Below are 27,619 nucleotides of genomic sequence, written 5' to 3' on the forward strand. Positions count from 1 at the left end.
AAGACGGCAGGTGATGCTCGTGAAGGGACCTGGGACACAGTGGAGAAGAGATAGATGGGCCCAGGTCAGCCTCGGCTATCCCTGGACACTCTGCAGGGGGAGGGGCAGGTGGGCCTTGCTTTCAGGCTACAGTAATAATACTTTGCTCCCGGGTAGCACCTTCAGAGTCCTCCTGCCTCAACCCCCAGGTCAGGTGACGGCGGCCTCACAACCTCCCCTATGAGGTAGGTGAAGTATTATTACCATCATTTTACAGATGGGGAAACTGAGGCCCCGGGAGTGTGGGTGATCTGCCCAAGGTCCTGGGGCGGTGGCAGGGCTTCCGTGCCCTTCCCCCATCCTCAAGTTCCCCATACCCTGTTCTCTTCTAGCCCTAGCCCAACCGCGCCCTCACCGCATACCACCCGCCTCCTTCTTTGCCAGCCCCACAGGACCTTGGCCCACCACTTGCCGCCCCTCCCCGAAACCCAGGCAGGGTTCACCAGTATGCCTGGGTGGGTCAGACTGGGAACAGACTCTGCCCGAAGATGCTCTCTGCATGGGATTCGCCAAGAGCTCTGTGGGCGGGGCTCGAGGAAAAAAAAAGATGCGGTTGCTCCGCCCACTCACTGCAGGTTGGTTCAATCCCCCCCCCACCCCCCCCCCCCCGCCCCCAGGCTCTGCAGCGGGCCAGGGGAAACAGGGGCGGGGCTGGCACCCCGTAGTGTTGGGGCACAGGATCTCAGGGAGCCATGGAGGACAGATCCCTCGCCTTGCAAGGCTTCCCACAAAACCCTCCGATCACGTCCACACAGCCTTCGGAGTTGCTGCCCTCCTGTCCCGCGGGGGGCTGGTCCCCAGGCCGCCCGATAAAGACCCTGCAGTTGGGGCAGGGCCCCATTTTAAGCAAAGCTACAATACAGAAAAATTGGGATTTACAAGAAATATGGGTGACTATTTGCTTTACAAGAGCACTCCTCAATCTACAAAATGATTCACTGACACTGTATGACGCTCCTCCAGACCCTAGGAGGAGGGGATGAGGACACGGGTGTGAGATTCAGTGTAATACATTTTGATACGGGCAGCTCAAGGGGCAGCCTACTGAAGGAAAATGGCTCTCAAATTCCCATGCTTTTGCCGTGCTCTGTAAGTGGGGACCTTATCCAGAGTCTCCCCTTGGGGTCAGGCCCATCTCGGGGTAGAACTGTGGTCCCGGGCTGCCACCTCAGACGTGGTGTCCGGGCGCCACCTGGCGGCCTGTGCCGGCAACGTCGGGCCCAGGCAGGCAGACCCTCCCGGATTTGACTGTCCCCAGCTGTCTTTTATCAATACCAGGACCCTCCTGCGGCTGAGCAGGGTTAAGCAGAGATCATCCCGGCATCTGCTGTCTCCAAGGGGAGGCCAGTTCTAGTCTCTGCAACGGCTGAGGCAGAGAAATCCCTGCTTCTTTGGGTGAGGCAACCTCAGAACTTGCGGAGTCTGGATTTTCCCTACTTCTTCTGCCTGAACTGAGAGGGCGGAAGGAGCGGCTCGGAGGGACTGGGAGCGATGGGGAAAGAAGGCTGGACCACAGACTCCGACCGGAATGGAAGGGAAGGTCTGCGAGTTCGGGAGATGGAGGGCTGCAGAGGTCTGCCCAGACAGGGAAGGAACCTGGTGAAGCATGGACAACACGGCCAGCTTGGCTGGGATCTGAGATTTGGGGCGGCTGAGGGTGTCTGGGGGAGGGTGTCGGGGAAGAGGGCTGGTGGGGCCGTGGGACCCTTGAGAAGGAAGGGAGGGGAGTCCTGGTGGAATGTGGTACTCGCAGTAGGGGCCTAAAAGGTGTGAAATGATGTTCAAGTGATGAAATCGCTCAGCAAGGAGCTCCGGGAGAGCTCTGAGCCGGGACGGGCAGGAGATGGAGGCAGCCAAGTTCTCAGTCCCGCTCCAGAGTCTGCTCCTTTGCCACCACCCCACCTCTCACCCCTCACCCCTCACCTGCCTCTCCTTACCCACCCCTGGCTCTGTGCATTGACCTCTCTTGGCCTCCTGCCCCCACTTTATGAAAGCCTGCCCTCTCTGCACGGGTGGCCCCCAGGGGGACAGGGTAAGAGTGCCACCCCCCGACACGCACACACACAAAGTGGACGCAACGCCAAGTACACAGGCTTCGGCTCCAGGACCCCGGAGCGGGCTATATACTATCCTCGGCATTCAGGGCCCAGCCGGCACCTGAAACTGCCCTGGGATGGGCCTCTCCTGGCCAGGCCAGGCCAAACGCCTCGGCCTTCCTTCCCCGGGGCCCATATCGGGAGCTGCGGAGAGGGCACCTCTTCTCCACTCCAGGTACTGCCTTAAAGAAAACGGGGGACTGTGCCCACCTGGCGGGTCTCTGGAGGGGTCTGCCCATCTGCCTGTCTGGCCTTCACGCTCTCCCCCACTTCTTTAGTATCAGCAAGTCAGGAAGGAAAGGGGCAAAGCAGGAAAATGGCTCCCAAAGCCCCTCCCCCAGAGCTGGACCGGTGGAGGATGAGGCTGGTACTTCCTAGAAACGGGGCCCAACGGACTCCTGGGACCCCTCCCTGGCCAAGCCCTCAGGGTCCTCCCCTCACCTAGGGCGGGGGCCAGGCCGGGCATTGTGCATAAAGTGGTGAGGGCATGATGGGGACCCGGGCCCTTGGCCCCCTGGGCCTCCTGTGGCCACACTTAGGCCTTCAGCTGGTGCCACTGGGCCACCGGCTGCCGTGGACGGGCGATCATGTCCTTCCAGTGCTTCACCTCCCCGGGCCCGCTCTTCCAGGACAAGTAGATCTGGGGAGAAAGGGAAGAGCACAGTATCAGTGACACTGAGAAGCACTGCCCTCTGCTCCTGCAGTGGGTGATCTCCATCTCCTCAATGGTACCCTGAGGTCATGATCACGGGGACCTAGGGGGCTCTGCCTACAGCGATGGCCTACCCTCAGAGGCTCCCTCCTTCTCCCTCCTCCCCGCCAGCCTGACCCATTTTCCTTGCTGTGCCTCCCTCTGGGAGCTTGGGCCTGCCTGGCCCTTCCCAGTTAGACTCCTGACCTGTTTTGCAGTGGGGGTGGAGGCAGCTAGGCCCAGCCCTCCCTGCCCTGTTGGCCACTGTCTAGCTCTTCTCATTTTTTTTTTTTTAAAGATTTTATTTATTTACTTGATAGAGAGAGATCACAAGCAGGCAGAGAGGCAGGCAGAGAGAGAGAGAGAGAGAGAGAGAGAGAGAGGAGGAAGCAGGCTCCCTGCTGAGCAGAGAGCCCGATGTGGGACTCGATCCCAGGACCCTGAGATCATGACCCGAGCCGAAGGCAGCGGCTTAACCCACTGAACCATCCAGGCGCCCCAGCTCTTCTCACTTTTGATCGCTCCCCTTCTCGCCACTTCCTGCCCTCCAGGCACTGAGGTCAGGAGTTTATAAACACAGGTCCCTGCATCCTTACCCACGAGGCAGGTATATTATCTCCATTGTACAGATGGAGAAACGAAGGTGCGGAGAGCAAAGAGACTCACCCGGAAGTCGTGTAAGTGGTACAGTGGAATTTGCATCTAGCCCGTTCAGCCTCTGTCCTACCCGCCCGATCCTGCTGGCTTTTGTTTTGGGGGTTCTGCAGCCTTGTGGAGCCGTGGGCATGGTTCCCCCAGCCGACCCCAGCCTTGTCCCTGGAGGCTGGTTAGAAGCCCGGGCTCGCCAAGTGACCCCGCGGCCGGAGTGAGAACCCATCCTCCACCTTGGCTCAGGCAGCAGAAGGTGGGGCGGTTTCAGAAGGGGCTCTGATCGGTATCACGAGAACACCCAAATGCAAAAGGCTAAGCTTCCAAAGAGCTCTGAAGTAGATAATGGTTACTTGGCCCGAGCTGGTCAAGGAGGGGCCTTAGTAGGCCGCAGGCTGATGGGAACACAGGGTCCTGCTAGGCTACGGGGGTTGCCGCCCTGAGGAATGGTGCCACTTGTGACTACAGGTTGGGCACTCAGGTCCCTGGGACCTTACTTGAAGGTCAGGGGCTTCCCTTAGGTAGCTAAGTTCTCCATCCCCATCTGAGAGTTGCCTCCATCGTGGCTCTCTTCCCCATGGGGGCCCAGGTCACTTGTCATTTACCCCATACGGGGCTGCGCCTCAGGGAACACACATTTTTTCCTCCCGTGCTCCCGGCATCGGCCCTTCCCCTCCACCTGCCCTCCTCCCTGGCTTCCTGTACTGCTCCTGGTCAAAGCTCTGGATGGACAGACATGCCCTTAGCAGGAATGCTTCACGAATGACTTTTCTTACAATGGCAGCTAACACACACACTCGAAGCAGCGTGCTAAGCATTTCGCCCATGTTGTCTTATCTCATTTCCGCATGCTGGGAGGTTAGGACTGTCTTACATTCATTGTGGAAATGAAATGGGGCTCAGATAGGTCATGGCTGTCAAGAGTGGGGCTGGGGCCCAGCGATCTGATTCCCAAGCCCAAACTCTCCACACTAAACCATAAACGAACACAGGGATAGACATTTCAAGGTAGAAAAACTGAAGGGATTATGTCACAGAATCATCCTGGAAAAACTCAAGGCCAGGTATGGATTTTTTTTGGTAAGTCTATCATGAGGAGAAGTCCCTTTCTACAAGGAGAACATCCACAGATCTCGGGTAATCCTCATGCTACTCTGTGAAGCGCTATAGGGTCGGTACTATTGGCTCCGTTTTATAAATGAGGACACTGGAGGTCAGAGAGACAAGTGGCTTGCCCAAGGTCACACAGCTATTTAGCAACACATCGGGTGGGAACAAAAGCCAGGTCTTTGGGGTCTGACTGCGGCTTCTTACACTGTTCCACCAAGCTCACCCTCTGCAGATGGGACCTGGGTGACACTGCTCTGAGGTCCTCACCCAGCCGGAGGGGCCTGTCTAGTAAACTCCCTTTTGGGGACCCGAGCCATGTCTTTCTCCCACTTCCTCCTTTCTCTGCCCTTCTAGTGGTCTGGACCAACTCACAGTAGGACACCCAGGGAAGATTTTGTCCCATCCTCTCATTTATAGATGAGATGGAAGCACAAAGAGGGGAAGGGACTGGCCCAGCTCCGAGCTCACCCACTGCCCCTGCTGCTTCTTGGAAGTCAGGTGTGTCCGCCCCACCCACCAGGCCCCTACCTTGCCAATAACATCGTTGCGGCTAAGCTTGTCCTTGTCCATGACAGTGATGATGATGGTCGTCTCCCTCAGCTTCTCCGTGGGGATATCAAAGGCAAAAGACTCGTTGAAGATGGGGTTCAGGTTCCTCTTCATAGTCACTGTCTTCTTCTTCTCCACCCGCTTGTCTTTGTACATCAGCCACACCTTCACATAGGGGTCTGGGGAATGGGCAGAAGGGTCAGTGTTGGAGCTCCCCAGGACTCCCTGCCCTTTCCAGGAATGGCAGCTGGGGCAGGAGGGGCTGTGCTTTCCCCAGAGGGTGAGGAGAGCCCCAAGCAACAATGAGAGGGAACTGGGGGACCAGTGGATGGATGAATTGGAAGGGACCTTGGCCATCACTCAGTGCCCTATTGTGAAAACAAACGAGGAAACTGAGCCTCACAGAGGCTGATTCTGGTCAGGATGGAGTCCAAGCGATACAGACCCTGAGGGTGCTCCAAAGGGGGCCACCCAGGGCTCTAAGGTAGCGGAGTTGAGACGAAAGGTTGGGGGAGAGGGTCAGGGGTAGTGCACAGCTCAGCCCCTGCTCTCCACATCCGGCATGACCGTCATGTTCCCAGAACCTCCCCGGTCCCTCCCGCACTCTTGCCGAGAAGCCCCAGCACCTGAGGTGCCCCCGATGTCCATGGCTTTGAGGTTCCGGGCTTTGATGATGTTCACGATGATAGAGTTGGCAGAGGGGTTGTAGCAGAGAGACAAGAGCAGCTCCCCTCGGCTCCCCTGGGAGGGAAAGGTTGGGGGTGAGCCTGGGCTGTGGGGAGGGGTGTCCCCCTCCACGTGCCTCCGCTCCCCTGGGAGGGAGAACAGGAGCAGTGTGGGGACTGGGGGGAGGGGAGGGTTAGAGAACTCTCCAGCTGGCCCCACTGCCCCAGGGCCCTCCCTGCCCAGGTGCTCACCCATCCCCACCTTTCACCTCTGTCACACCTGGTGTCCCCTCACCTGGCAGTTCCGTACACCGTCCCCCATGGGGCCCCTCCTCCCTACACAGGCACCAGGTCCTTTACCACAGCTCAGCAGCTCCCGCCCACCCCGCCCCAGGGCCAAACACGGGTGCTGAGACCAGGCGTGGGAACTCTGCTCCCCTGGGTGCCCGTTCCCCACCACCCTCCTGACATTCCCAAGGCTGCAGGGGGACTAGGACCAGTTCTGCTGGCCCTGACCTGCCCACCCCCTGAGCCAGGGAGCCATAAGTGCGGCCTTACACTCCCATCGCTGCATGGCTTCAGATCCTTCCAGAAGGTCTGCATCTGGGTCAGGTCCACCTTGTTGAGAGGGATGGACACCTCCCCAATGGGGTCATTGCGGCTGAACCGGTCATAGTCCAGGACCTGGAGGTAGAGGATCCTCTGCACCACCTTCTCGTACGGGAAACCTGGTGAACAGACGGCGGCTTGGGTGAAGCGCAGGACGGAGGGGCCACATGGGGCCTGGGCATGGCGACCCCCCAGGGCACCAAGTCCCTGTGAGGAAGCCCGCCCCCTGCCACCCCACTGAGGTATGGGAGGCAACAGACGAATTCCGAACTTCCTGAAGCATTAGCAAGAACTGTCATGGCCACACTTGTCCCTCACGACAGCTCTCCAAGGTGGATGGCATCTGATATGTTTTACAGATGCGGAGACGGAGGCTCAGAGGGCTTGTATCACCTGCCGGCAGTCTCCCAGCTAAAGAGCAGGTGGGACCATTTAGGCACTCCTGGGTCATGTGTCTGTCTCGGAGGCTGGGCAGGGGCCCCTCTCTCCCTGGGCAGCCCTGCCCCTGCCGATCATCTCTGAAAGAGCCTGGGCCAGAAAGCCAGCCCCAGGAGGCCTCAGGCAGATGGGAGGGGCAAAGACACAGAAACAAGAGCGATGCATATCCTCAGAAGCCATGCTTCCCCCTCCAGAGATCAGCCAGTCCTTCGCTGTTCCTCAACAGATCCCGAAGCTATCCCCTTCTCCACGGCCACCTCCCTCATCCAAGCTGCTGGCACGTTCTAGACAGTCACCAGTTTCCAAACCACCCTCCCTGCCTGTGTGCTTTCTCCTACCTATTGTCAACACAGCAGAGTGATCCCTTAAAAATAGAAATCCCATCGTGACACCCTCCTGCTTAAAGCTTTTCAGGGGCTCCCAGTGCATTTAGAGTAAAAGCTGCACGTCCTGCCTTGGCTTCCAGTCCTTCTGCACAACCTGGCCCGCTGTCCTTTCCCGGCTCCTCCTGCGAGCGCTCTCCACTCAGTGATGGGCTCGGCCACACCAGCTTCCTTCCCCGAGTTCCAGCACCCGGTGTCCCCTGTCTGGAGGCACTTCTACCACCTGGCCTGGCCAAAATGGTCTCAGCATTCCTCCCTGACATCCCAGATGGCGTCAGGTCCCCTGTTCTAGATTCTAGCACTTTCTGTTCACATCCTGCCACCACGGGCTGTTCACAGAGACTCCTCTGTTTCCTTGGGCCTGACTCCCACCAGGGTAGGACTTCCAGGAAGGCATCTCTGTCCTCAACCACCAGATCCCAGCATCCAACACGGTTTCAGGCACATAGTAGGCATTCGATAAATATTTGTTTAAGCGAATCAATACTTGTAAGGATGAATAAATGGCAGCAAATGGCCTGATGGAGCAGCAGGAATGTGCTTCGGGGAGTAGGTGAGGAAGCTGCAGGGAGTGCCAGGGGAGGGAGTCTGAGGAAGGGCTGAAGCCAGAGTCACTGGACCTGGGGAGGCTTGGTCAGAGGAGGGGCTGGCCTGGGAGGCACGAAGCACAAAGAAGGTGCAGGTCAGCCTGGAGGCCTGAGGTGGTGAGATCCTGAACCACGGTGTGAGCGGGAAGGAAACAGGACCCCCAATGCTTTAGCCTGGCTGGCAGAGAAGATGGGGGGAGAGGAAGAGCTCTGGAGCGTTCTAGCACTTTCAGCCAGATGCTAGAAGCAGAACTGCCTCTCACAGGAGCAGGTGTGCTAGAAGAGGAAATCCTGTGTTCCCCAAACCTGCACCCCCTGAATTCCTTCAGGCCTTCCTCCCACCGAAGGGGTCTAGGTCTTGTTTCGCTCATCTTGGAGTCCCCCAGGGACCTGTCCAGTGACCTCTGGCATTGGTCCAGGTGAACGGTTCTGGAAATATTGGAGGCTCCAAGAGGTCGCCACACTGGAGTCCATTCTTTTCAACAGCAGAAGGAGGGAGTCAGTCTCTTATTTGGCAAACACCTATTCATCCGTGAGAACCCATCCTGAATGGCCCTTATCGTGGGAAATGTCTTCCAGCACCATCAAGTGGAGAGGACAGTGGGTTCCCACAACATCTGCCATGCAGAGTATGGCTTGATTGTCTACACACCCATGTCCTCCATTAGCTCAGAAATGCCTTGAGGGACAAATGGTGCCTTGGTCTATTCTGTACCCCCAGTACTCAGTGCCCAGCCCATCGCTGGTGCCGGATAAATGTCTGCAGAAGAGATCAGGGGATTGAAGCTCTGCCCATAAATGTCGCCCCACCAGCTGGCCTCACACCCCTCCAGACAGCTGAACCTCTCCCTGATTGTCCATCTCTAAACAGGTCTCCCCGCTGAGCCAGGAAGAAGGGTCCTTCCACCCCACAAGCACCCACTAGCTCGCCCTGGACGATTCATCTGAGGTGAGCCGGCTGTCCCTTTGCAGAAGGGGTGGGGTGTCAAAAGGCTGGGACACCAGGTGGGGAAGATTCCCTGGGGTGCACACTGAAAATTCTGGAACCCTGAGGCAGATGGTGGTTGGAGTCACAGGGATTTATTTTCACTGGCTGAACATGTCGGGAAAGCATAATGGCTTCTCCACGCATCAAAAAGGCCGGGGACAGAAATGGCTGCCTGAACCCAGCCCAGCTTCCTGGTTACCTGGGCGCCTCAGAGGTGAGAGATAAAGATGGCCTTGAGGGGGTGTGCAGGGGAGAGGAAGGGCATCTGCCTCAGCGGCTTCTAGGAACCAGGGGCATGGTTCAGAGCTGCTGTCACCGCGCATCTGGATGTGGGGGAGGGGTGGGAGAAAAGGCTCAGAGAAGGGGGAACGGACGGAGCCAACAAACTGGTGTGAAGGGTCTTCTGGGTAGCATAAGGGCTTTCACAAGTCACTGATTTGTTCCTCCGTGCTATTACTGTCCTTTTACAGATGAAGAAACCACCGCCCAGAGAAGTACAGGAACTTGTCTTGGTCACACAGCCAAAGAGGGGAGGAGCTGGGTTTCGAACACACAGCCTGGGCCGTAGCCTGGACTCCCGGGGCTCCCCCTCTGGGTCCTGGGCGCGCCTCCCCGCCTGCCCGCCCTCCTCAGGAGGAGTCCCGCGCGTCTGCGCTGCGACCCCAGGTACCGGGGGTACCGCGAAGCGCCTGGGGTTTACCTGGGCGGAGACGGATGCCTGTGCCCGTGAGAGCCAGGGCACGCGCGTGTCTACCTGTATGCGTGCACGCGCCTGCGCACCGCTAAGTACAGCTAAGTACAGGCGCCCCAGGGTGGGGGCGGGAGGGGAAGGCGGGGCTCTGGCTGGGGGCGGAGGCAGCCCCAGGCTCACCTTCGAAGAGGAAAGTCTCATTCCAGTGGGGGTTCAGGTTCTTCCGCTTCACCTTGGTCTCCAGCTTGTGCTTCTTGTCTGGCAGCAGGTAGATCTTGACGAAGGGGTCGCTGGTGCCGCTGAAGTCCTTGGCTGGCAGCTCCTGGGCCTTCATGATCTTCACGGTGAGCGTGGACTCCTGGAAGTTGTAGCCGACACTGAACTGGATCCGGCCCAGGTTCTCCCGGCTGCAGCCCTCGTGGGCCTCGTCCTCTTCGGAGCCTGGGGAGAGCTGGGGGCGGGGGAGAGGCCGGCAGGGTTGGCGAGGGTTCTGCTCCCCGCCCTTCCCCGGGGCTCCCCACCACAGCCCAGCACAGTTAGGAAGCCTCCCTGGGCCTGAAGCCAAGCCTCCGAGGGGAAGCGCTTGCTCTCCCTCTGGTCACCATGTGGGACAGGTGGTGGTCGGTCTCATTCACATTCACATCTGGGCGAGGATGGCCCCATCACCTGGGAGGGGCAGAGTTGGGACAGCCCCTGGCCCCCAAACCCCAGAGCAGTGTGCACCCTACTCCCCAGTCTGCCCTGGAAGCCCTGGGTCTGCCCACGGCCCCTGCCCCAAACTCCCCTCCGCCATGCTGCTTTTGCCTCCCCGGTCAGAGCTGCACTGATGTCCCCGCCACCCAGCCAGGTCCCCGAGCTCCCCCTCCCACTCTCCCGCCTTCCACAGCCCAGCGGGGCCCACTGTGAAATGCACCAGCACAAAAGCCAGGGCTGCTGAACAGATGAGGGAGATTGTTCGCATCTCAAGAGTTTACCAGGATATTTCTTTGGAAAGTGACTCTCTGCGGTTCTGAGGATGATGTGATTTACAAAATGACTTTTCAGCAGCAACGTCTAATTTGCGTAAGGCATAAATTCACGTGGGGAATGCTAAAAATGCAGGTTCCCAGGCCCAGTCCCCAGAGAGCCTGATTGCATGGGGCTGGAGAAGGCCTGGGCCGTGGAGTTGTTTAGAAAGCCCCTCAGCTTGCTCTACTGAGGCTGAGGGCCACCAGGGCCACCAAGAGGAAGGGCTCCGCCTGTGTTCAGCCCCCATCTCCCAGGGGCAGGGCTCTTGGGCCCACCCAGCATGGGACACGCACAGGGAGGCTGGTGTGGGTGTCCCCTTCCCAAGCTGACATCGAAAAAGTAGGGGGAGTTAATTGGAGGGAGTGTCTCCCAGCCCAATCTCAGCTGTGGCTGCTCATGGGAATACCTGGGGAAGTTTCTGGGCTGCCTGGGTCCCACCCCAGACCCAGGGGTCCTAGTGGCCCAGGCATCCCTCTCTGAAAGCTCCCCAGGTGACTGGATGAGAGCCCGAGTTGGGACAAAACTGTTAGCCCAGTTTCTCTCCCACTTCCCCTACAGGAGTCTTCCCTGTGCCCCCTCCTTCCTCCTAGGAAGCGGCCCCAGGCTCTGAACTAGTAGGTAATACAGAAAATAAGAATATATAGAGTGCACACCTACCATGGCAGAAGACTTACATCACCTTCTTACTGAATCCTGACAACAGCTGGGTGAGACGGTTTGCACCACTCCCTCGATGAGGAGACTGGCTCAGAGAGGTTAAGTCACACAGCCAAGATTGCACAGCATCATGGACCCTCTCTGACTTGAAAGCCCACTCTTTCCACCAAAGCAGTCTCACGTCTCAGGGCAATTTTGAGACATCCCCCTCCCACCAAGCCAGTGAGAACTCACCTGCCCCAGAGGAGAAGATTCAAAATCACTCTAAGAGCAGTAAGGACCAGGCCTGACCTCGCCCTGTGTGCTGTGCTTGGCGCTCACTGACTCCCTCCCACATCTGGATGAGGGAGGCACTACCATGTACCAGTCGGGGTGGGAGCGAAGAGAGGTGATTAGCTTGCCCCAAGTCTCCCGGGAGAGAACAGGGAGTTAAAACCCGAGGCCAGGTCAGTGCCCAGCCATCACGTGTGTCCTTCGGGCTCCCCTCACTGTGACACTGAGCTCCAGCATCAGGCTCCCCTCTAGACCCACTGAGAATGTGGCTTCCCCATGCAGGGAAGGTTTCCCCTGTGCTCCTGCCCACTACTGGTACCAGCCTCATTCCCAGTGCATCTTAGATGGCGCACCTGCAGGGCGGGACTGTAAGATCCATCTTGCGTGGTTGCTGGGATGGTGCTAATGGACTGTGGTCCCTCTCTAGCCCAGCCCCTGCCACAGCTGGCCATGGGACTGGGAGCCTGGGACATGCGTGAGTCGACAGAGCCAGCAAAGAGCACTTGCCCCACCTGTTCCTTCTGTAGTTTGGGTGGAGTCCCTGGTGACTGGAGCCCGGGGGACCCCAGCCCTGTCTGAGGTCTTAGTTCCCAAACTGAGTGGTTTAGGTTCCCAAACCAGGTGGTCTGGGGGTGACAGGCCCAAGCTGGGCCTGGCTCTATGCCTGTTCCCAGCTTTCCCAAACCACAGTCCCAAGCCCTAATTAACCAGCCGGGGCAGCTTTGAAGAGCTGTTTCCATGGCAACCAGACTGGCCACCCCTAGCAGGGCCCCAGGGGAGGTGCGGCGGGAGCACCCCCCCCCCCCAGTAGAAGCAAGCATCAAAAAGCATGTCAGGGCTGGGGTGACTCAGATCGGGGTGTGGCCTGGCCTCCTGTCTGACCCCTTTCCCTCAGTCCCTTCCTCTGGCCAGCTGTGGGCACTGACTCCTGACCCCCAACTTCTGGGGCCTACTTGTCTTCCTCATCACCATTAATGACAATGTGCCAGCTTTGGCCTGGGGCTGGGCCATTAGATCTTACTTGCTCCCCTTTGAGCATTGGTTGAACCCTGAAGCCCGTGAGTGGGCCCTGGGGTCTACACTTCCTTCCTCTGCCTGAGGCTGTCAGTTCCTCCCTGGGGGCAGCAAGCGGCAGGCAAGCTGGCTGGGAATGAACTGTTCCTTCTTGGAACCTAACTGTCAGGAAGCTGTAACCAATTAAGAGGCTGGGTAGGGAGGCAGGGTGGGCTGTGGCCTGGCCCATCCAGAGGACAGCATGGCTGGGCCCACCTATGTGGGTGGGAGAGAGAGACAAGAGGGCGGTGGAGGGCCAGGCACGCAGGGGCCCATGGCGGGGGGTGGCAGGTAGAGGCCCAGGGGAAATCAGCTCTGGAACAGGGAAAATCTGACGCCTGAGTCTGCATCCAAGAGAAATGCAGATCTGAGGGACCACTCCAGGCCTGCTGACTGGGAATCTGCATTTTTGAAAATAGTTACATGTGTCCAAGTCACCTCTGTACTCAACATGGGGCTCGAACTCATGACCCCGAGATCAGGAGCTGCAGGCTCTTCTAATGGAAACCAGCCACGTGCCCCATGGGAATCTGCGTTTTTACGAGCTAGCCCAATGATTCATGTGCATATTATAATTTGAAAATCTCTGGGCAAAAAAAGGGGCAGTGGGGGGTGGATGGGTGGAGCTGGCTGGAACCCTACCTGGCAGAAGGGCAGGGCCCAGGGGCTCTGGGGCCCCAGGGAAGCATGGGAGCTGCCATGCCAGGGCCTGGGCAAAGGAACTCCGAACTGAATGATGTCCAACAAGGGCTTGAGAGCCCACAAACTGGCTTCCCTCGCTCTACAGGAGGGACTGGGGAGGGACCCTGGGTCCAGGGAGCAGAAATTACTGTCTCCAGTGACATCCAGTAGGAACACTGCAGGCATCAGTTTCCCCAACCTCAGACCCTAAGCCTCCTTGGGACTTGTGGGCTGACAAAGCCCTGATTGACTGCCGCCTGCAAACTACCGGCTGCCTCATCATGGGGTCCTCACCAGGGTTCTTCCCCCAGCTCAGGTGAGGCACATGGCCATGACTCACTGCTGCCACCTGGGGGGTGAGGCCTAGGTGCCTTGGTGGAAATGTGCCAGATGCATAGGGCTGGGAGCCCCGTGGAGCGGGGTGTGCACGGAAGACCCTCAGCGCAGTCCCAGCAATCAGGACCTGGGGGGTCGTACTCTTCTTTTATCTTTGGGCCCCAGCTGGCCCCCAGCGACGGGGGCTGAAGGGAGGTCCCTGAGAGAGGGAAAATGAGCCCCACTCCACCAGGAGCGCCAGCCCAGACCTCCCTTCAGTGGGACACTGCTCCAAGAGGGGACCCAGTCTGCCCCAAGCCTTTCCTCCTACGGATCATAAAAATACCCCCCATGAGTAGGTTTTCTTGGACCCCTACTCAACCCAGAAAGAGACGGGAGGAACATGGGCATTCTTATTCTCACTGGACAAATGAGGAAACTGAGGCACAGAGAGCCTGTTCTGGGGAAAAAGCTGAAAAAAGAACCCAAGCCTTGCTCACTCAGTCACCGTGCTAGTACCCGCACCCGAGTGGACAACTGCCACGCTGTCACCAATTGTCACACGCATCCCCTCCCCGGCCCCAGCCTCCCACTTCAGCTCCTGCCTGGAGCCCCAGCGCCCTGCCCTTCTCACCATGAGCATCTCACTGGTGAGGGAGTTGACGAGGTCCGAGACGGAGGAACGCGGCTCAGTCCGGCGGTCAGACTCATCATGGGGTGTCTGGCCCGGCACCGGGGCTGTGTTCACTGCCTTCCCTCCTGCGGGCAACCTGGAGGCGGGGGGATTCCAAATGAGTGCAGGTCCGGGGGTGGGCTGGGCTGGGCACCTTGGCCGGGGTGGCAGCGGCACGTCCTCTGAGACCCAAGTAGCCACCACCTCCTGTAGGCCAGCAGGAGCTATGCTCTGGTCCGCAGGGAGGGCTGGTCTTCCCTCAGAAGTGCCTGGGGCCCATCTCCCTCACTTAAGCGCGATCCAGGTACACTGCCCCTGTGGGTACTCCCACTCCGCCTGGTCCCCAGGAAGCCCCCCACCGTTCAGTCACTGCCTGCATGGTGGTCTCTGAGCGCGTCCCCTGGCAGCCCTCATCACTCCAACCTGGCAGCGGAGGCTCCCCAGCATGTCCAGGTCACCCCCTGCATCATTACCCTCTGCAGACACGCCCGGAGAGTCATCTCCCAGAGGTAACTCCCCGCCTGTGTTTGTTCTGCTTGAGGACGCAGATGCCCTTCAGACCCAAGAATGACCAGGTGAGGTCAGGACTACTGCCCACACAGCTCTGGCCAGTAGAACGTTCTAAGATGGCAGCCGTGTTCTATGTCTGCACTGTCCCTATGTGGCTACTAAGCATTTGAAGTGGCCAGTGTGACTCAAACTAATTTAGATTGAAACAGCCACCTGTGGGATGGGACGAGTCTACGCCCCCTGCTCCCCAGTCCCCACCCGTCTCCCGCTCTGAGGACTGCGCGTGGGATATGGCTCTCACCCAGGGTCAGAGAGAGACGGGGCACCACCGAGAAGCCCCGGATCTGACCATTCCGTGCGAGGCCCTGTGTGCACCCCGACTCCATGTTGCTCCCGGGAAGCTGGGCTCTCTGGCCCGGCAGCTGGGTGGTGAGCCCAGGCTCCGTCCAGCCGGGGCTCAGGAAGGGGGCACTATAAGCCTGCCCAGGGACCAGGCTGGAACATCTCATGAGGAGGATAGGTGGGGCAGGCAGCGAGGAAAAGACAGGAAGTCCGGCAGCGTGGGGCTCGGGACAGGCTGCAAGAGAACAGCTCTGAGAGTCCCAGAGCCTCAGACTCGGGGACACACGCAGGTGAGACACACATCCTTGGTACGGACCAGCCGCCGGCACACAGTTAGCCACGACAGGCAGACATGCACGGAATCTGTCACGCCCTGGAGGGGAGTTACCAGGACCCAACAGCAAAGTGTGCACATGCGCGTGCACACACACGGACGTGCACACACACACACGCTAGTGCACACAAGCCCGACAGACACCCGGAGGCACCAGGGAGAGGAGGGCACAGCAACGAGGCAGGTCGACCACAGCAGTGAGATGACACACATACACACACACAGCGATGCACACTTAGATCCCGAGAGGAAACATCCAGGGAGACCCAGGCATGCTGAGGTGTGCGTGCGACTCGGGACCGACTGAAACGGACAAGAGCAGGGAGCCGTGTCAGGGACAGACACCCTGCGAATCAGACGCACACACACCTGCTGCGAGAACCCGGCCCTGCCTAGATAGCACGAGACACCCCGCCCTGCCTGGGGCCACCCCAGGGTCCCTCCCAGAAGTGCGGCCACAGCGATGCACGCACGCACGCACGCGCGCACACACAGGGACACACACTCGCGGACACGTGCGCACGCAGACAGGCACGGGGAGGAAGAGGACACTGAAATAGCTGGAGAGGTAAAGTCAGGTTAAAAATAGAGTGGGACAGGAGGAGAGCGCCAGATTGACTGCTGAAGGTATGAGAAAGTCGGAGTTATTTTGGCCACACCACAGCATCAGCACAGCTGCAAAGCAGCCTGGGAAGATGGTCAGCGCCACTGAAGCTACCGGAGGTCACGGGACAGAGAGAGACAGAGAGACAAGTGCACAGAGAGGCAGAGGGAGAGGCGGAGGGGCCCCGTCACTGGCCCAGGGACATCCCTGTGAGGAGCAGATGGGAGGAAGGAGAGGGGGAGAGAGAGAGAGGCCGAGAAAGGTTAGTTGAAGACTGGTGAAGAAGGCTGCAGGGTGCACAAGGGGACGAGCGAGGCGGCCGAGAGGAGAGGCAGAGAGGAGGCGGGGGACACACACCGGGACAGAGGAGACATGGTGGTTTTGGGGCGAGGAGCGCGATGGGGGTGGCCAGGTCCTCGCCCTGCCCCGCGCCCCACTCAGGTGGGGGTGGGGCCACGGTGGACACCATTCGGATCCCAAGGAGCGATGGAAGGGATGGCAGGGAGCATGACATGGGCATGGACGCAGGGCGGGATGGGTGAAGGCAGCGGGGAACGGGGGCCAGGGCTAGTCCTGGCCTCCTTCCTTCCTCCCTCCCGGGTCCAACAGCATCCTGTTCCTGGGGCCCGCAGGACTGAGGCTAAGGGACTGGGAGATCCTGGATGGAGGACTTCCGGGCCACCAAGGATCCTGGGAGGGAGGTAGTGACCAACCTTCCCATCTCCATGTTGCTCGCTAGACGCACCCCTACCTTGATTGGGAATTGGAATGGCTGCTCCTCTTCCCGGGGCCCTCCTGTCGCCCAGGGACCTGCTGCTGACAGACCTGGGGCGCTGAAAGTCCTCCCCAAGGACAGCCAAGGGGTCAGCTGGATGGGAAAGTGGGGGGGGGGGTTCGGGGCAGAAAGGCAGACTCTGGGTCTGGAGGCAGAAGCTGAAGAGAAAGGGACAGATGACCCAAGCCCACCAGGCCAAGTTCCAAAGAGCCAGGAGTCTAGAGGGGTGGAGCCCTAAGGTGCCGGGAGCCTGGTGGGGTGCTGCCAAGCCTGGGGCCGGGGAGAGTTCTGGGAAGGAAGCCCTCAGTGCCAGACACCTTCTCAGCCCCCAGTCGCCTGGGAAACACCCCAGAGGCCCTGAGATGGACGGGGTGGGTGTGACAGGGTGGGAATGGCATGTGTCCACCCGGAGAGTTAGGCAGGGTCGGGGGTGAGGGCCCACGGCCTCCACCTCCGCACCCACCCTTCCCAGGAAGGCAGGGACAGCTGATGGAATGGTCAGAAGGGATGGGCGTGTTAGAACACGGGCGGGAGACCTACATGGCAGAGGTAAAAAGAGGCTGTGCGTGGAAATGGAGCCAGCTAATGAACACAGGGGTGATGTGAAATCTCGTTTCCAGCCTGCGTCGCCTCCTGCACACTTCACACCTTCCCCCACCCCGACAAGGAGCTCGGGTTCTCAGCAGGCTTCCAGAGGTCTCCAGCCCCCTCCTGCCGCCTCTCCCCCATGGCCCCTGACCCCTTCCCCGCAGCACTCTAGCCCCCCCAGGACCCAGTCCAGGACTCCTGGGGTGCCAGGTGGGCTGGAGGTGGTAGGCTCTGTTTCTCCCACCCCCCCAGGACATGGGCTCGGGTGTGATACCATCTGTGCCACTGAGTGAAAGAACCTGTCCCGCTTTTCCCTCCCACTCTCTGGGAACTTCTGACTGTGTCCACCATAGACATTCAACAGTGAACTTGGAATAGGAAGAAAATGCGAGAAGCTGCTGGAGGGGCAGGCAGGTCGCTAACTCTTGACCTACCCTTCCACAACCCACAGGCCCCTGGTGGTGGCCTGGGACAGTCCCCTCCTGCCTTAAGGGGCCCAGGGAGTGTCAGGATCCCTGCCCAGTTCACAGGCTCTGACAGGCGCCCCCGCCTGAGGGTCTATGAGAAGCTTCGCATGCCCAAGCTGGGAGGGGTCACCCTTTCCAGTCCTCCATTCGACAGACAAGGAAGCAGAGGCTCAGAGAGGGGCAGTGACCGGCCCACGTCTGTAGAGCGTGTCTCTGCCACAACCAGAACTAGAAGGCCGGCATCCTGGCCATCAGCCCACATGCTCTGCGGGAGGCTTTTGGTCATGTCGAGAAGCAGACCCGACTGAGGTGAGGAGCCCTCCCTCTGCGACTACAGCTGTGCATCTGGCCCAGCCCAAGGCCAGGAGACCGGCGGCAGCCACACCAAGGGCAGGCTCCCTCCACCTTCGTGGCGCTGCCGAGCCTCCAACCTTTCCCGGTCTCCTTTCCCACGAGGGCTCCACGCCCTCCCTGAGACAGGAGGCACCAGTAGGTGCTTCCCTGAGTTCCTGATAGTCAAGACTATGGCTCAGCCCAGCCCTCTTCTTGGCCTGTGTAAACAGGGAGCCTAGCCGGCACCCGCGGCCTGCTCTCGGACCCTCCCCCTAGTCCCTCCTTCTGGTACCTCAGGTTCAGGGCTGCCTCTCAGTTCTTTCTGGTCGCCAGGCCTCTCCCACGCCCCACACCCTCCCACCAGGGGTTCTTCTTCAATCAGCCAAGCAGCTCAGCCACACCTGTGCAGTACCCCTGCGGTGATGGGGTGCTACCTTCACCCCAGCGGGGCCTCCAGGCAAGAGGGAGGTTGAGGTGGTGGGGATGAGGGAGAAGAGGCTGGTGCCCCTTCCCTACATCCCCCCTGCCCACCAACCACCAGAGAAACTGGGATTTCGAGGTCGGGGGTGGGGCAGAGATGGAAGATGAGGGGCAGCAAGGGAGGAGGGAGCCAAGCAGGGAGATGGGGCAGAAAGGTGGGCTTGCTCCGGGCGAGGGCAAGCATGCCCGGGGAGCAGGCTTGATCCAGAATGGTCCCAGGATGGCCACACTGGCCTCGGACCCAAGGGACACCCGGGTGTGGCGTGTGTGAGGGCACCAGCTGGGGAGGGGGCTGTTCTCCCGCTCCAGGATCGCTGAGGGCACCGCCGCCTCATCCAGCAGCCGGGCCAGGGCTGGTGGAGGCCGGCAGCCTCTCCACGCCTCCATCTCTGCCGCTGCCGCTGCAGGCCCTTGCCTGTGCTCGTACCTCTTGTCCCCCTGAGCGTTCTGGTTCTGCTGGGTTCCTGGGTTTTGCAGGTCAGGGATATTGGCAAAGTCATCCTGTTCCGAAAGCCCTAAGACCAAGGATAGCACCACCATCCTGCCTTCCCTGCCCGAGGTGGGCAGCCCACCGGCCGGGAGGAAACGAGGAGGCCCCACGGGTTGGGGCAGGGAGGGGAAAGAGAGAGACAGAGACAGAGACAGAGACAAAGAGAGAGAAGAAAAAAGCGTAAGAAACTGGCCCTGCAGGAGAGAAACCACACACTTTAGCACTGTCAACAGTTGTAGAGCAGAGTCGGGTGGACGTGGGGAGGAAGGGAATGAGGGGGGGTGTCCACGGCCTGAGACCCTGCCTGCCTCGGGGCCAGGGAGCAAGGTGCTCTGGAAAGACTTGGGGAAGGGGCTGGGCAGAAAAGCCCGATGAAGGGGCATGTGCCCAGGACACTGCTGAGGAAACTGTTAAGGAAGGCTGGCAGGGGTGGAGTGGGGGAGGCCAGGGGATCGGGGAGCATATGCCCTGGGGCACTCGGACTTTCAAGAACTCATCTCCAGTTGAACAAAGGCCAGAGGCTACACACTGCGCCCCTGGGAGAAGAGGGAGGGCCTCCATTGCCATCTTGGTTTGGGAAGGGTGGGCAGGTTTGGGCTCCCAGGTGGAAGGTTCTTAGGAAGTCTGGAAATCCAGTGGGCGCTGCACCCTCATAAAGACATCTCTAGGTCATGGTCAGCCAGATGTCCTTGACATCAGGAGGGGTCCCTGAACACACAGCCCGTCAGAGGAGAATGGAAGTCCCTTCGGTTTGTGGTGTGCTGGCCATCCTGGGCCTTCTTTTGAGTCCCCCTTCCTGGAAATCCAGGGAAAAACCACCAAGGCTTTTGAGTCCAGTTCAGGGGCCTTTCCTTGGAGAAACAGTCCAGAAGTCACCAAAAAGCAAAGGTGGAGAGAGAGAAAGAGCAGGGACCTGGCCAGGTCTGGAGGGAGCCTGTTTCTGCAATGAGGAAGATCTGGAAGAGGCTGGAGTCATTCTGCTTTGAGGGAGGCTCAGTCCAGGCAGACCAGGAGCTGGCATGTGGGTAGCAGCGTGGGGCCAGAGGTCAAGGTGTGACGTTTTTCATAGGCGGCATTCTCAGAGAGCTCCGTGGCCACTTCGGAGTCACCCTGCATTTTCCAGGGACGGAAAGTGACCTGCTGCCCCATAAAATCATCAGAGTTCATGGGCATTTTCTGGGTATTTTGTGGAGCTTATCCAGCTCTGGGTCTCTCATCCAAAGGAAGAGGAGGAAAGCGTGTCTCAGGAAGGGCCAAGGGAAGGATGGTAAGCCTGATGAAATATTCTGGAGAGGGGGATCTTGGGTTGGGAGATCTGCCCTTCAACCACCGTTATCCCGTTCAGGGAGAGGTGGCTTTGGTTATTTCCTAGAGAGGTTGTCAGAAGGGAACTCAAGCAGGTAACACGCGGCACCTGGGGGGGCTGGGCTCGGGGAAAATGGGAGATGGCAGTGGGGGCCCCGGGGAGGGGAGGAAGCCAAGTGGTTGCACTGCCTACGAGGTCATGTATCTTTGTCCTGGGCACATTACTCCAGGTTGACACTCCCGCTGGCATCTAACTTTTGGGTAACAACTCCCCCTTCCCTCAGGACAAATCCTCGTTTTCTTTGTTCTCTGCCCACCGGTACTGTTTCAGAGTTGGTAAAATTCCATTTGGCTGCTTGGGAGCTGGTGGAGCCGGGGGAAGGAGAACCCAACGAAAACAACATGTTTTTCCCTGGTTAATGCATTTTCCAGATACTCCTTTTGCTCGTCTTGAAAACAAAACGGTTCTTCTGCATAAATTCCCAATTTGTCATTCTCTCCGGCAACACAGGTTGCAAGGGTGAGAACGAGGGGCAGGAGGAGAGTCTGGGGAGAAGCTGGTGGTATTGGGGGGGGTCACAGCCATTAAGCAGGAGGAACACCATCCTTCCTGCAAGAGGGGGTGGGGTGCTGGGAGGTCTGGCTAGCCCTCCCGCCCTGGCTATCTCCGTAAACCAGCAGCATCTGGGGCAAGAGAAGGGCCTCAGAAGCACACCAGCTAAACTGTAAGGCGGGGGTCAGAGGTGGGCAAAGTACAGCTGGTGGCCTGGCTTTCTACAGCCTGCAAGCTAAGAATGGCTTATGCGTGTTTAAAGCATTGCTTTAAAAAATGTGATTGAGACCACGTGCCCCACAAAGCCTAAAATATTTATAATCTGGTCCTTTACAGAAAAAAAATTTGCCGACCCCTGCTGGGAAGAATGACAAGTGGAGGAGGGGGGAGCTGGGTGATCTCTAGTGGTGACCAGCAGGCGAGGGGCCCATGAAGCAACGGTGGGCAAGGCAGTGTGGCCCGTGGATGCTGGTCCAGCAGTGCCACTCATCAAATCCCAGCTGAGCAAGGGCGCAACGGGCAGGGAAGAGTCGGTACGTGGAGTCTTTCCTGCAGCCGGCTCCCTTCTTCCCAGGGCCTGGGGATGGCTCCTACCCCAGTTCTGATGGCTGCTAGAACAGAGAGCAGGGTGACAGCTGGGTAAAGAGCAGCCGGAGGGCAGGAGGAGCGGAGGGGTGCAGGGGCTTGCCGGTTCTCAGTTCTGTTCAAGCCACAGAAGAACCTATTCCCTTGACTCTCCTAATCTGCACCAGTGCCATCGTATCCGTCCGCAAACAAACCGCGGCCTGGAAGCCAGGAGGCTCTGCTGGGCATCTTGTCTCATGCAGGCACCAGCTGGATTCCCAAGGGTCCTTGGGTGGGGGAAAGCCCCGGCAGATGTGCTGCCTGGATGGGCCAAGTAGGGCATGGGCAGCATGGATGGCCAGGCCAGGGCAACGGGCCATTTGCACGGGTGTGGGAAGCTGGCATGACAAGGCCTCTTCTGTTGGGGTGCCTCTGCCAGGGGCAGCACTCCTGTCTGCGCTGAAAGCTTGGACTGGGGTCTCACTCAGCTGGAGAGGTAGGAAGCTTGGAGGGACCTGCTTGCCTTCAGAATCCCCACCATCTTGCCAATGAGCTGGACCTTGATCTTGGCCTTCCCCTTCCTCCTCCCTTTCTCCTCTCCCAGGCTTAGTGCTGGTCTCTTGCTCCATGAAAAGTGCTCCCGGGGAAGACCTGGGCGATGGAAATAATCCCCAGAGCCTGGAAGGAAGGTCATGTTAGGCCGGAGGAGGCGAGTGATATCAGGGACCAAAGCCCAGGTCTGCCTGGGCTCCGAGAGTGAGTGCAGATGCCTAGAGCGATGCCAGAGAGAGGGAGTGCGGTGGGCAGGGCTCCTACCTGTGTCAGGGCGGGGGTGGGGGGGCAGCATGGGACTGAGTTGGGCGGAATGAGGAATGGCTGCAGTTAGATACCCAAGGTGGTGGTTACTTCTCAGGCCTGTGCACTTGAAAGAAGCTTCTGATTTAGAAAGAACGTTTCCTAAAGCTTTGGGGGGAACATCTGAGGTTTGTCCTCAGGGGATGGGTCATTCTGGGAGCCGGAGGACAGGTGGCTGCAGAAGGTCAGAGAGGCAGAGGACAGGGCTGATGGCAGGAACAGGGGAAGCGAGAGGGAGGGAGGAAGTGCGGGCGCAGGAAGGTGAGCAGAGTCGGGTTACAGGGAAGGGGTGATCTGGAGGCTTGGAGGCAGGGCCCAGGTTTGGGAGGAGGGGAGGAGGCTGGCAGGGAGGCCGGGAGCAGCCTGGGACTAGCCGGAAGGGGAGGCAGACCTGGCGGCCTCTCCGGCATTGTCCAGTGTCCCTGATGACTTTTAGCGGGGGGGTGGGGGGGACCTTCTCCGAGCCCCGGGAGGAATGAAAGTGGGGGAGTTGGGGTCCTCACAGGGGCGGCTCAGATAAGAATCCTTCCATGGGGGGCTTCAGGCACAAGCCTCGAGCCGCAGGAGGCTGGGGAGGGGTGGGCAGAGTCTGCTTGCCTCAGAGGCAGAGGGGCCCCGGAGGGCCAGCCGCTCCCCAAGGAGATGAGGGGAGAGAGGCTGGGTTGGGAGGTGGGGGCCGGCCCGCTCAAGGGGGGGACTTACAGGAAGGATTTCATGTCCAAGCCTCGGTTTCGAATCTGCCCCACCACGTGGTCCCAGCTGCCCGGGTTGGAGCGGCTGCGGCCGCCGGCCGCCCGGTACTTGGAGCCGGCGGAGGTGCCCTGCCGAGCCTGGCCCCGGCCATAGGCCCGGGGGTTGGAGCCCGGCGCCGAGGCCGCGTGGGCCTGCAGCTGGCCCAGGCTCTGGCTGGTGGTGGGCTGGCTGGGCTGCCGGCCCCGCTGGTGCTGGCTCAGCGGCTGCTGCAGGCTCTGCTGCCGCATCAGGGTGCGGGGTCGCTGGCATTTCGGCTCTCCCGTGGAGCTGGGGATAGACTCAAGGGTAGTGGCCGTGGACAGGGTGGAGTCCTCGAAACTTGGGGCCGGTGGAGGAGAGGAGAGAAAGGAGAAGCAGGTGAAGGGATCACAGTGGAGGAGAAAGAAGCCGAGGGTCAGGCCTAGGAGGCCCCAGTGCAGGGCGCGCTCTGCCGGACCTCGCGGGGCCTCCATCCCGGTTGTCGCCGCCGCGCCGTAGCTGCCACCACCTCACCCGGGAGGCCACCGAGCCCCGCGCCCGCCCAGAGCCCGCCCCCACCACCACCCCTGGGCTGGCCCTGCCCAGCCCACCCCACCCTCTGGCCTTAGCTTGGCTGGCGGAAAAACGCCTCTCAGACCGTGGGAGCTGTGCAGGCTGCGTGGTGAAGGCGGCCCCAGGGCCCCGGACCTGGCGTGCTGGAACGGCAGGGAGCAGCCGCCGCTCCCTCCCGCCGTCTCGCTGGGGGACCCCAGGAAAGTCTGCCTCTGTGATCTAAGTACGGATGGCCTTTGGAGACAAGAGGAAATCCAGGCCAATGCAGAGCTGGCCTAGTAACGTGTGACGAGACAGGGAAAGCCGGCCTTTCTTATGCTTGGGCCACAGAGGCTGGGGACTGTCCCCGGACACCCTCTGTCCTTGGGCCTCTGCCTGGTTGCCCTGGCTGCCTCAGGGCTGCAGACCTTTGCTTTCCTTCCAGGGTTCCTTGTTTCTGAGGTGCAGGGTCCCTTCCTGATTTCTTGGGAGTGACTCCCAGTCAGAGGAGGGAGCCTGGGAAAGGATCAGATGAGGCAGGAGCCCCAGGAACCACCTGTCTGGTCACTTTGCCCCAATTCTGATAGAGGACAGGGTGACTATGCATTCGCAAGAGGGCGCCCTCCTAGCAGGCCCACCGGCATCCCTGGAAAATGCTGGTAAGTGCTGGTAAGGGGGCAGGGACAGACGGGAAGCAGGACACGGCTGATCAGAGGCAGGATGAGGTCAGAGGAACCTGGGCTCCAGCTCCAGCTCTGCTGCTTCCGAACCATGGGACTTTGGAAGAGTGAGCCCAGCCCTCAGTTTCTTCATCTGAGTGTCTTCATAAAGCCCGGGCGAAAATCATCCCTGAGCTGCCTCTGTCCCAAGGTTGCCATGGGGACCCAGTGAGGGCAGGCCCGGGGACATGTATTAGTTAACCGTTCCCCATGTCAGGGGTACCTACAAATGTCTCAGGAGACGGAGGTAGGAAGAGTCAGAGACCCCGGGCTTCCCCAGGCAACCTGCCTGCTTCATTCCCCCGGCCAGAGACATGAGCACGTCCCACAGGCAGAGCCAGAACCTCAGAGGTCCTAGCCTCCTCCTCTGTCCCCTCCCTCTGTCTCCCAATCTAGTGGTCAAGGGCAGGGGTTGACCAACTGTGGCCTGTGGGCCAAATGTGGTCCACCACTTGTCTTTGTAAATAAAGTTTTACTGGAACACACTAACTTACATCCTGTCTATGGCTGTGACAGGCTTGAGACGGCATGAAAGATACTATGTGACTTGTGGAGCCTAAAGATTTTCTTTCTGGCCCTTTACAAAGAAAGCTTGCCAACTGTTGGTCTAGGGCCACTGGACAGCCATGTCCCCCCTCCCCGCCTCCCCGCCCAGGCTGTCTGCGGGAGGGGCTCCAGGGCCCTTGGAACCGCTTTCACCACTGCAACCAGACCCCAGCTTTGCTCCCCACGAGCCTACCCTGGGAAGCAAAGGACAACAGTTAGGCTGCCCCTATGGGCTAGAGAGAGAGAAAGAGAGAGAAAGAGGGAGAGCAAAAGAGGGAGAGAAAGTCAGAGAATAGAAAAGAGAGAATGAGAGAGAACGAGAGAGAGAGAGAAAGAGAGAGAGAGAGAGAGAGAGGCAAAACATGGCTTTGGCTGGGAGCTGGGGTCCTGGAGGGGGCAGCAGTCTTGCTCAGCTCGGGCCTGCAGCCCGGGTTACCACCAGGGTCAGGCCAGGTAGGCCCACAGCCCTCTGTCGGGGGGGTGGGGGGGGAGGTTAGGCAGGGGAGGACGACACTTGGACGGCCTCCTCCTCCTCCTTGCTGACCTCATTTTGGTTTCCTATCACATCCAAAATTAGTCCAATTTACAACCTCTCAGTCACAGGAAACTAAAATTGGTGCCTCCAGGCCTGGAGCCAGGGGATGGCATGGAGGCTTCAGCCAGCCTGGAGTCTGTGGCCAGAGTAGGCTGGGGAGGGTGGGGTGCTGGGCCTGGCTCTCCGGGGAGTGTGGGGCTTCCCTCCGAGACCTTCCTGAGGCTCAAGGGAGAAATCGGCCTGTGTGCCTTCAGGCCAACAAGCAATAAGGTCTCGGCACAGTGGCCCTCTGTGGTCCCAAAGCGGGAATCATAGGCCTTCTGAAGAGAACCGGGGCGGGGTGTGTGTGCGGTGCTGAATCGGGGCAGGGTGTGTGTGCGGTGCTGAATGGAGGCAAGAGGACAGCCTCCAGCTAAGAAGGGTCAGGGCTGCCAGTCTTCTAAGTGAGAGGCTGTCTGCTCCCTTAGCTGGGAGTGAGGCAGTTCTAACAGCTGAAAATGGAACATACGTCCCAATGGGTGAGAATGGTCATAGTTCAAAGGATTTAGAGCCTGGAAAGGCTCAGCTGTGGGGAAATGGAAGTTTCTAGAAGCCAAGATGAGAATAAGGCAGCCCCATGGTGGGGGAGGAGAGAACATACTTTCTGCTGTGAACAGGGGCCAGCCCTATGTCCACGGCCCAAGAGAGGGACGGTCTTGTCTGGAAAGCTCAGCGAGCTTTTAAAAAGGAAACGGCTCTTCTGTCTGACATCCAGACCACCCTCGTCAGAAAAGAGAAGCTAGCTGGGGCGCTCAACAACCCAACCGCCAAGAACACACCACCCACCAGCTGACAGTGGGACAGCTCACTGCCCAAGACCGGGACAGCCAGTGGGGATGGCTGAGATGAGGATGGCCCCATGGGGACAGCCCAGCCGCTCAGGGTGGGCCCGCAGGACAGATGGGGGAATGGTGCGAGCAAGAGTGGGACAAGCCGATGGAGGCGCCTGATGGTCAGAAATGGAATGGCTCAGTCTCTGGGTCTAGAGCCACCTGCTGGCTGTAAGGGGAAAGGCTGGTGAGTGGCATCGAACACAGGTTGAGAGCGGGCCAGCTCCCCAGGGATGGGATGGTCCGATGGCTGAACGACCACGGGTGGCCCACAGAGGGATGACCTGACGGCTGGGATGGGGCGGCCAGTCAAAGAGGATGGGATGACCTGAGGATTGAAATGAAGCCACCTCAGGGGCAGAAAATGGAATGGCTTGGTCACTGGCAAGCAAAGAGACTGATGCGGGGCAGCAGCCGGAGGCTGGGATGCGACACAGTATGGCTATTGCGCCCGATGGCAAGGATGATGTGTGTCTTGTGAAGGAATGGAATGAGCCAGAGGCCGAGGACGGCACCTCTGGGGGCAGCAGCGGGCGTGCCGGGGGGGTCCCGCTGTCCCCGCTGGCGGGAGGGCCGGCCCGAGCTCACGGCTCCGGCTCCGGTGGCCACAGGGCCATGACTCACTTGGACAAGTTGAGCTTCCCTGCGGCCAGGTGGCTCTGCACCGTCCGCCAGCGGCCTCTCCCCGCCTTGCCACCGCTGCCCGGCTCGCTGGGGGCAGCCCCGCCGCTTCTCAAGGCGTCCTCTCCGGGTGGCGGCACCGGTGCTGGCTTCTCCCCCGGCCGGCCTTCCCGCTCCACCGCCAGCCCCGCCGCGGCGGCCACCTTGGCGCCCGACAGGAGGGTGCCACTGGAGGCGCGCGGGCCAGAGGGGCGCCGGGGGTGGCGGTGGGGGGGAGAGGGCGGGCCACACGCGGGGGTGGGGGTGGGAGAGGGAGGAAAACAATGACAGATAAAAGGAAGAAAGAGACAGTGAGAGAGGAGGAGAGAGACAGACGGACAAGAGACAGACAGAGAGAGAGAGAGACACATCAGCACTGCGAAGTAGGTGAACAGCAGAGCCTGCAGAGAGGAGAGAGGGGGCCGGGCGGGCTGGGGTCGGAGAACAACGCACCACGACAATGGAGGGGCGGCCCCTCCCCACCGCCTGGGGCAGGGGCGGCGGGGGTGGGGGGGAGGGCAGCCACCTCCAACTCTATCCCACAGGACAACGAAGGGTTAACGACGGAGGAAGAGCGGGCTGTCCAGGCCAGGAGGCCCCAAGGCAGGGAGAAAGAGAAAGCCGTGTTAGTCAGAATTCATCACCCCCACCACCGTCACCGCCATCACCGACC

At 59.8% G+C, this 27,619-nt stretch overlaps 1 protein-coding gene across 2 annotated transcripts; it reads right to left on the bottom strand.

The window, feature by feature from the left end:
- Window positions 1–468: 468 nt before the first annotated feature.
- Window positions 469–27,414, bottom strand: SYT7 (synaptotagmin 7). 2 transcript variants are annotated; one of them, XM_082748056.1, is made up of 10 exons: window positions 27,400–27,414; window positions 26,911–27,135; window positions 23,057–23,425; window positions 19,015–19,137; window positions 14,116–14,251; window positions 9,675–9,945; window positions 6,357–6,526; window positions 5,760–5,874; window positions 5,113–5,312; window positions 469–2,775 (listed from the first exon to the last, which is right to left on the bottom strand). In XM_082748056.1, the coding sequence occupies exons 3-10, from the start codon at window positions 23,332–23,334 to the stop codon at window positions 2,671–2,673; spliced, it is 1,398 nt and encodes a 465-aa protein (XP_082604182.1). In that variant the 5' UTR covers window positions 23,335–23,425; window positions 26,911–27,135; window positions 27,400–27,414; the 3' UTR covers window positions 469–2,670. The 2 variants fall into 2 exon arrangements, with proteins under 2 accessions (XP_082604182.1, XP_082604181.1); XM_082748055.1 differs by lacking the exons at window positions 19,015–19,137; window positions 26,911–27,135; window positions 27,400–27,414 and having other exon boundaries at window positions 23,057–23,639.
- Between the last annotated feature and the right edge of the window lie 205 nt (window positions 27,415–27,619).

This window comes from Mustela nivalis, assembly GCF_964662115.1.
Source record: "Mustela nivalis genome assembly, chromosome: 9".
In the NCBI taxonomy this organism is placed as follows: Eukaryota; Metazoa; Chordata; class Mammalia; order Carnivora; family Mustelidae; genus Mustela; species Mustela nivalis.

Excerpts from the sequence above, each read along its gene's own strand:
- SYT7 (XM_082748055.1), bottom strand. The coding sequence starts at position 23,559 with ATGGAGGCCCCGCGAGGTCCGGCAGAGCGCGCCCTGCACTGGGGCCTC. Across the intron at positions 6,527-9,674 it reads TGAGACTTTCCTCTTCGAAG|GTTTCCCGTACGAGAAGGTG; the intron begins GTGAGCCTGGGG and ends TCTGTTCACCAG. Across the intron at positions 5,875-6,356 it reads AGCCATGCAGCGATGGGAGT|GGGAGCCGAGGGGAGCTGCT; the intron begins GTAAGGCCGCAC and ends TTTCCCTCCCAG.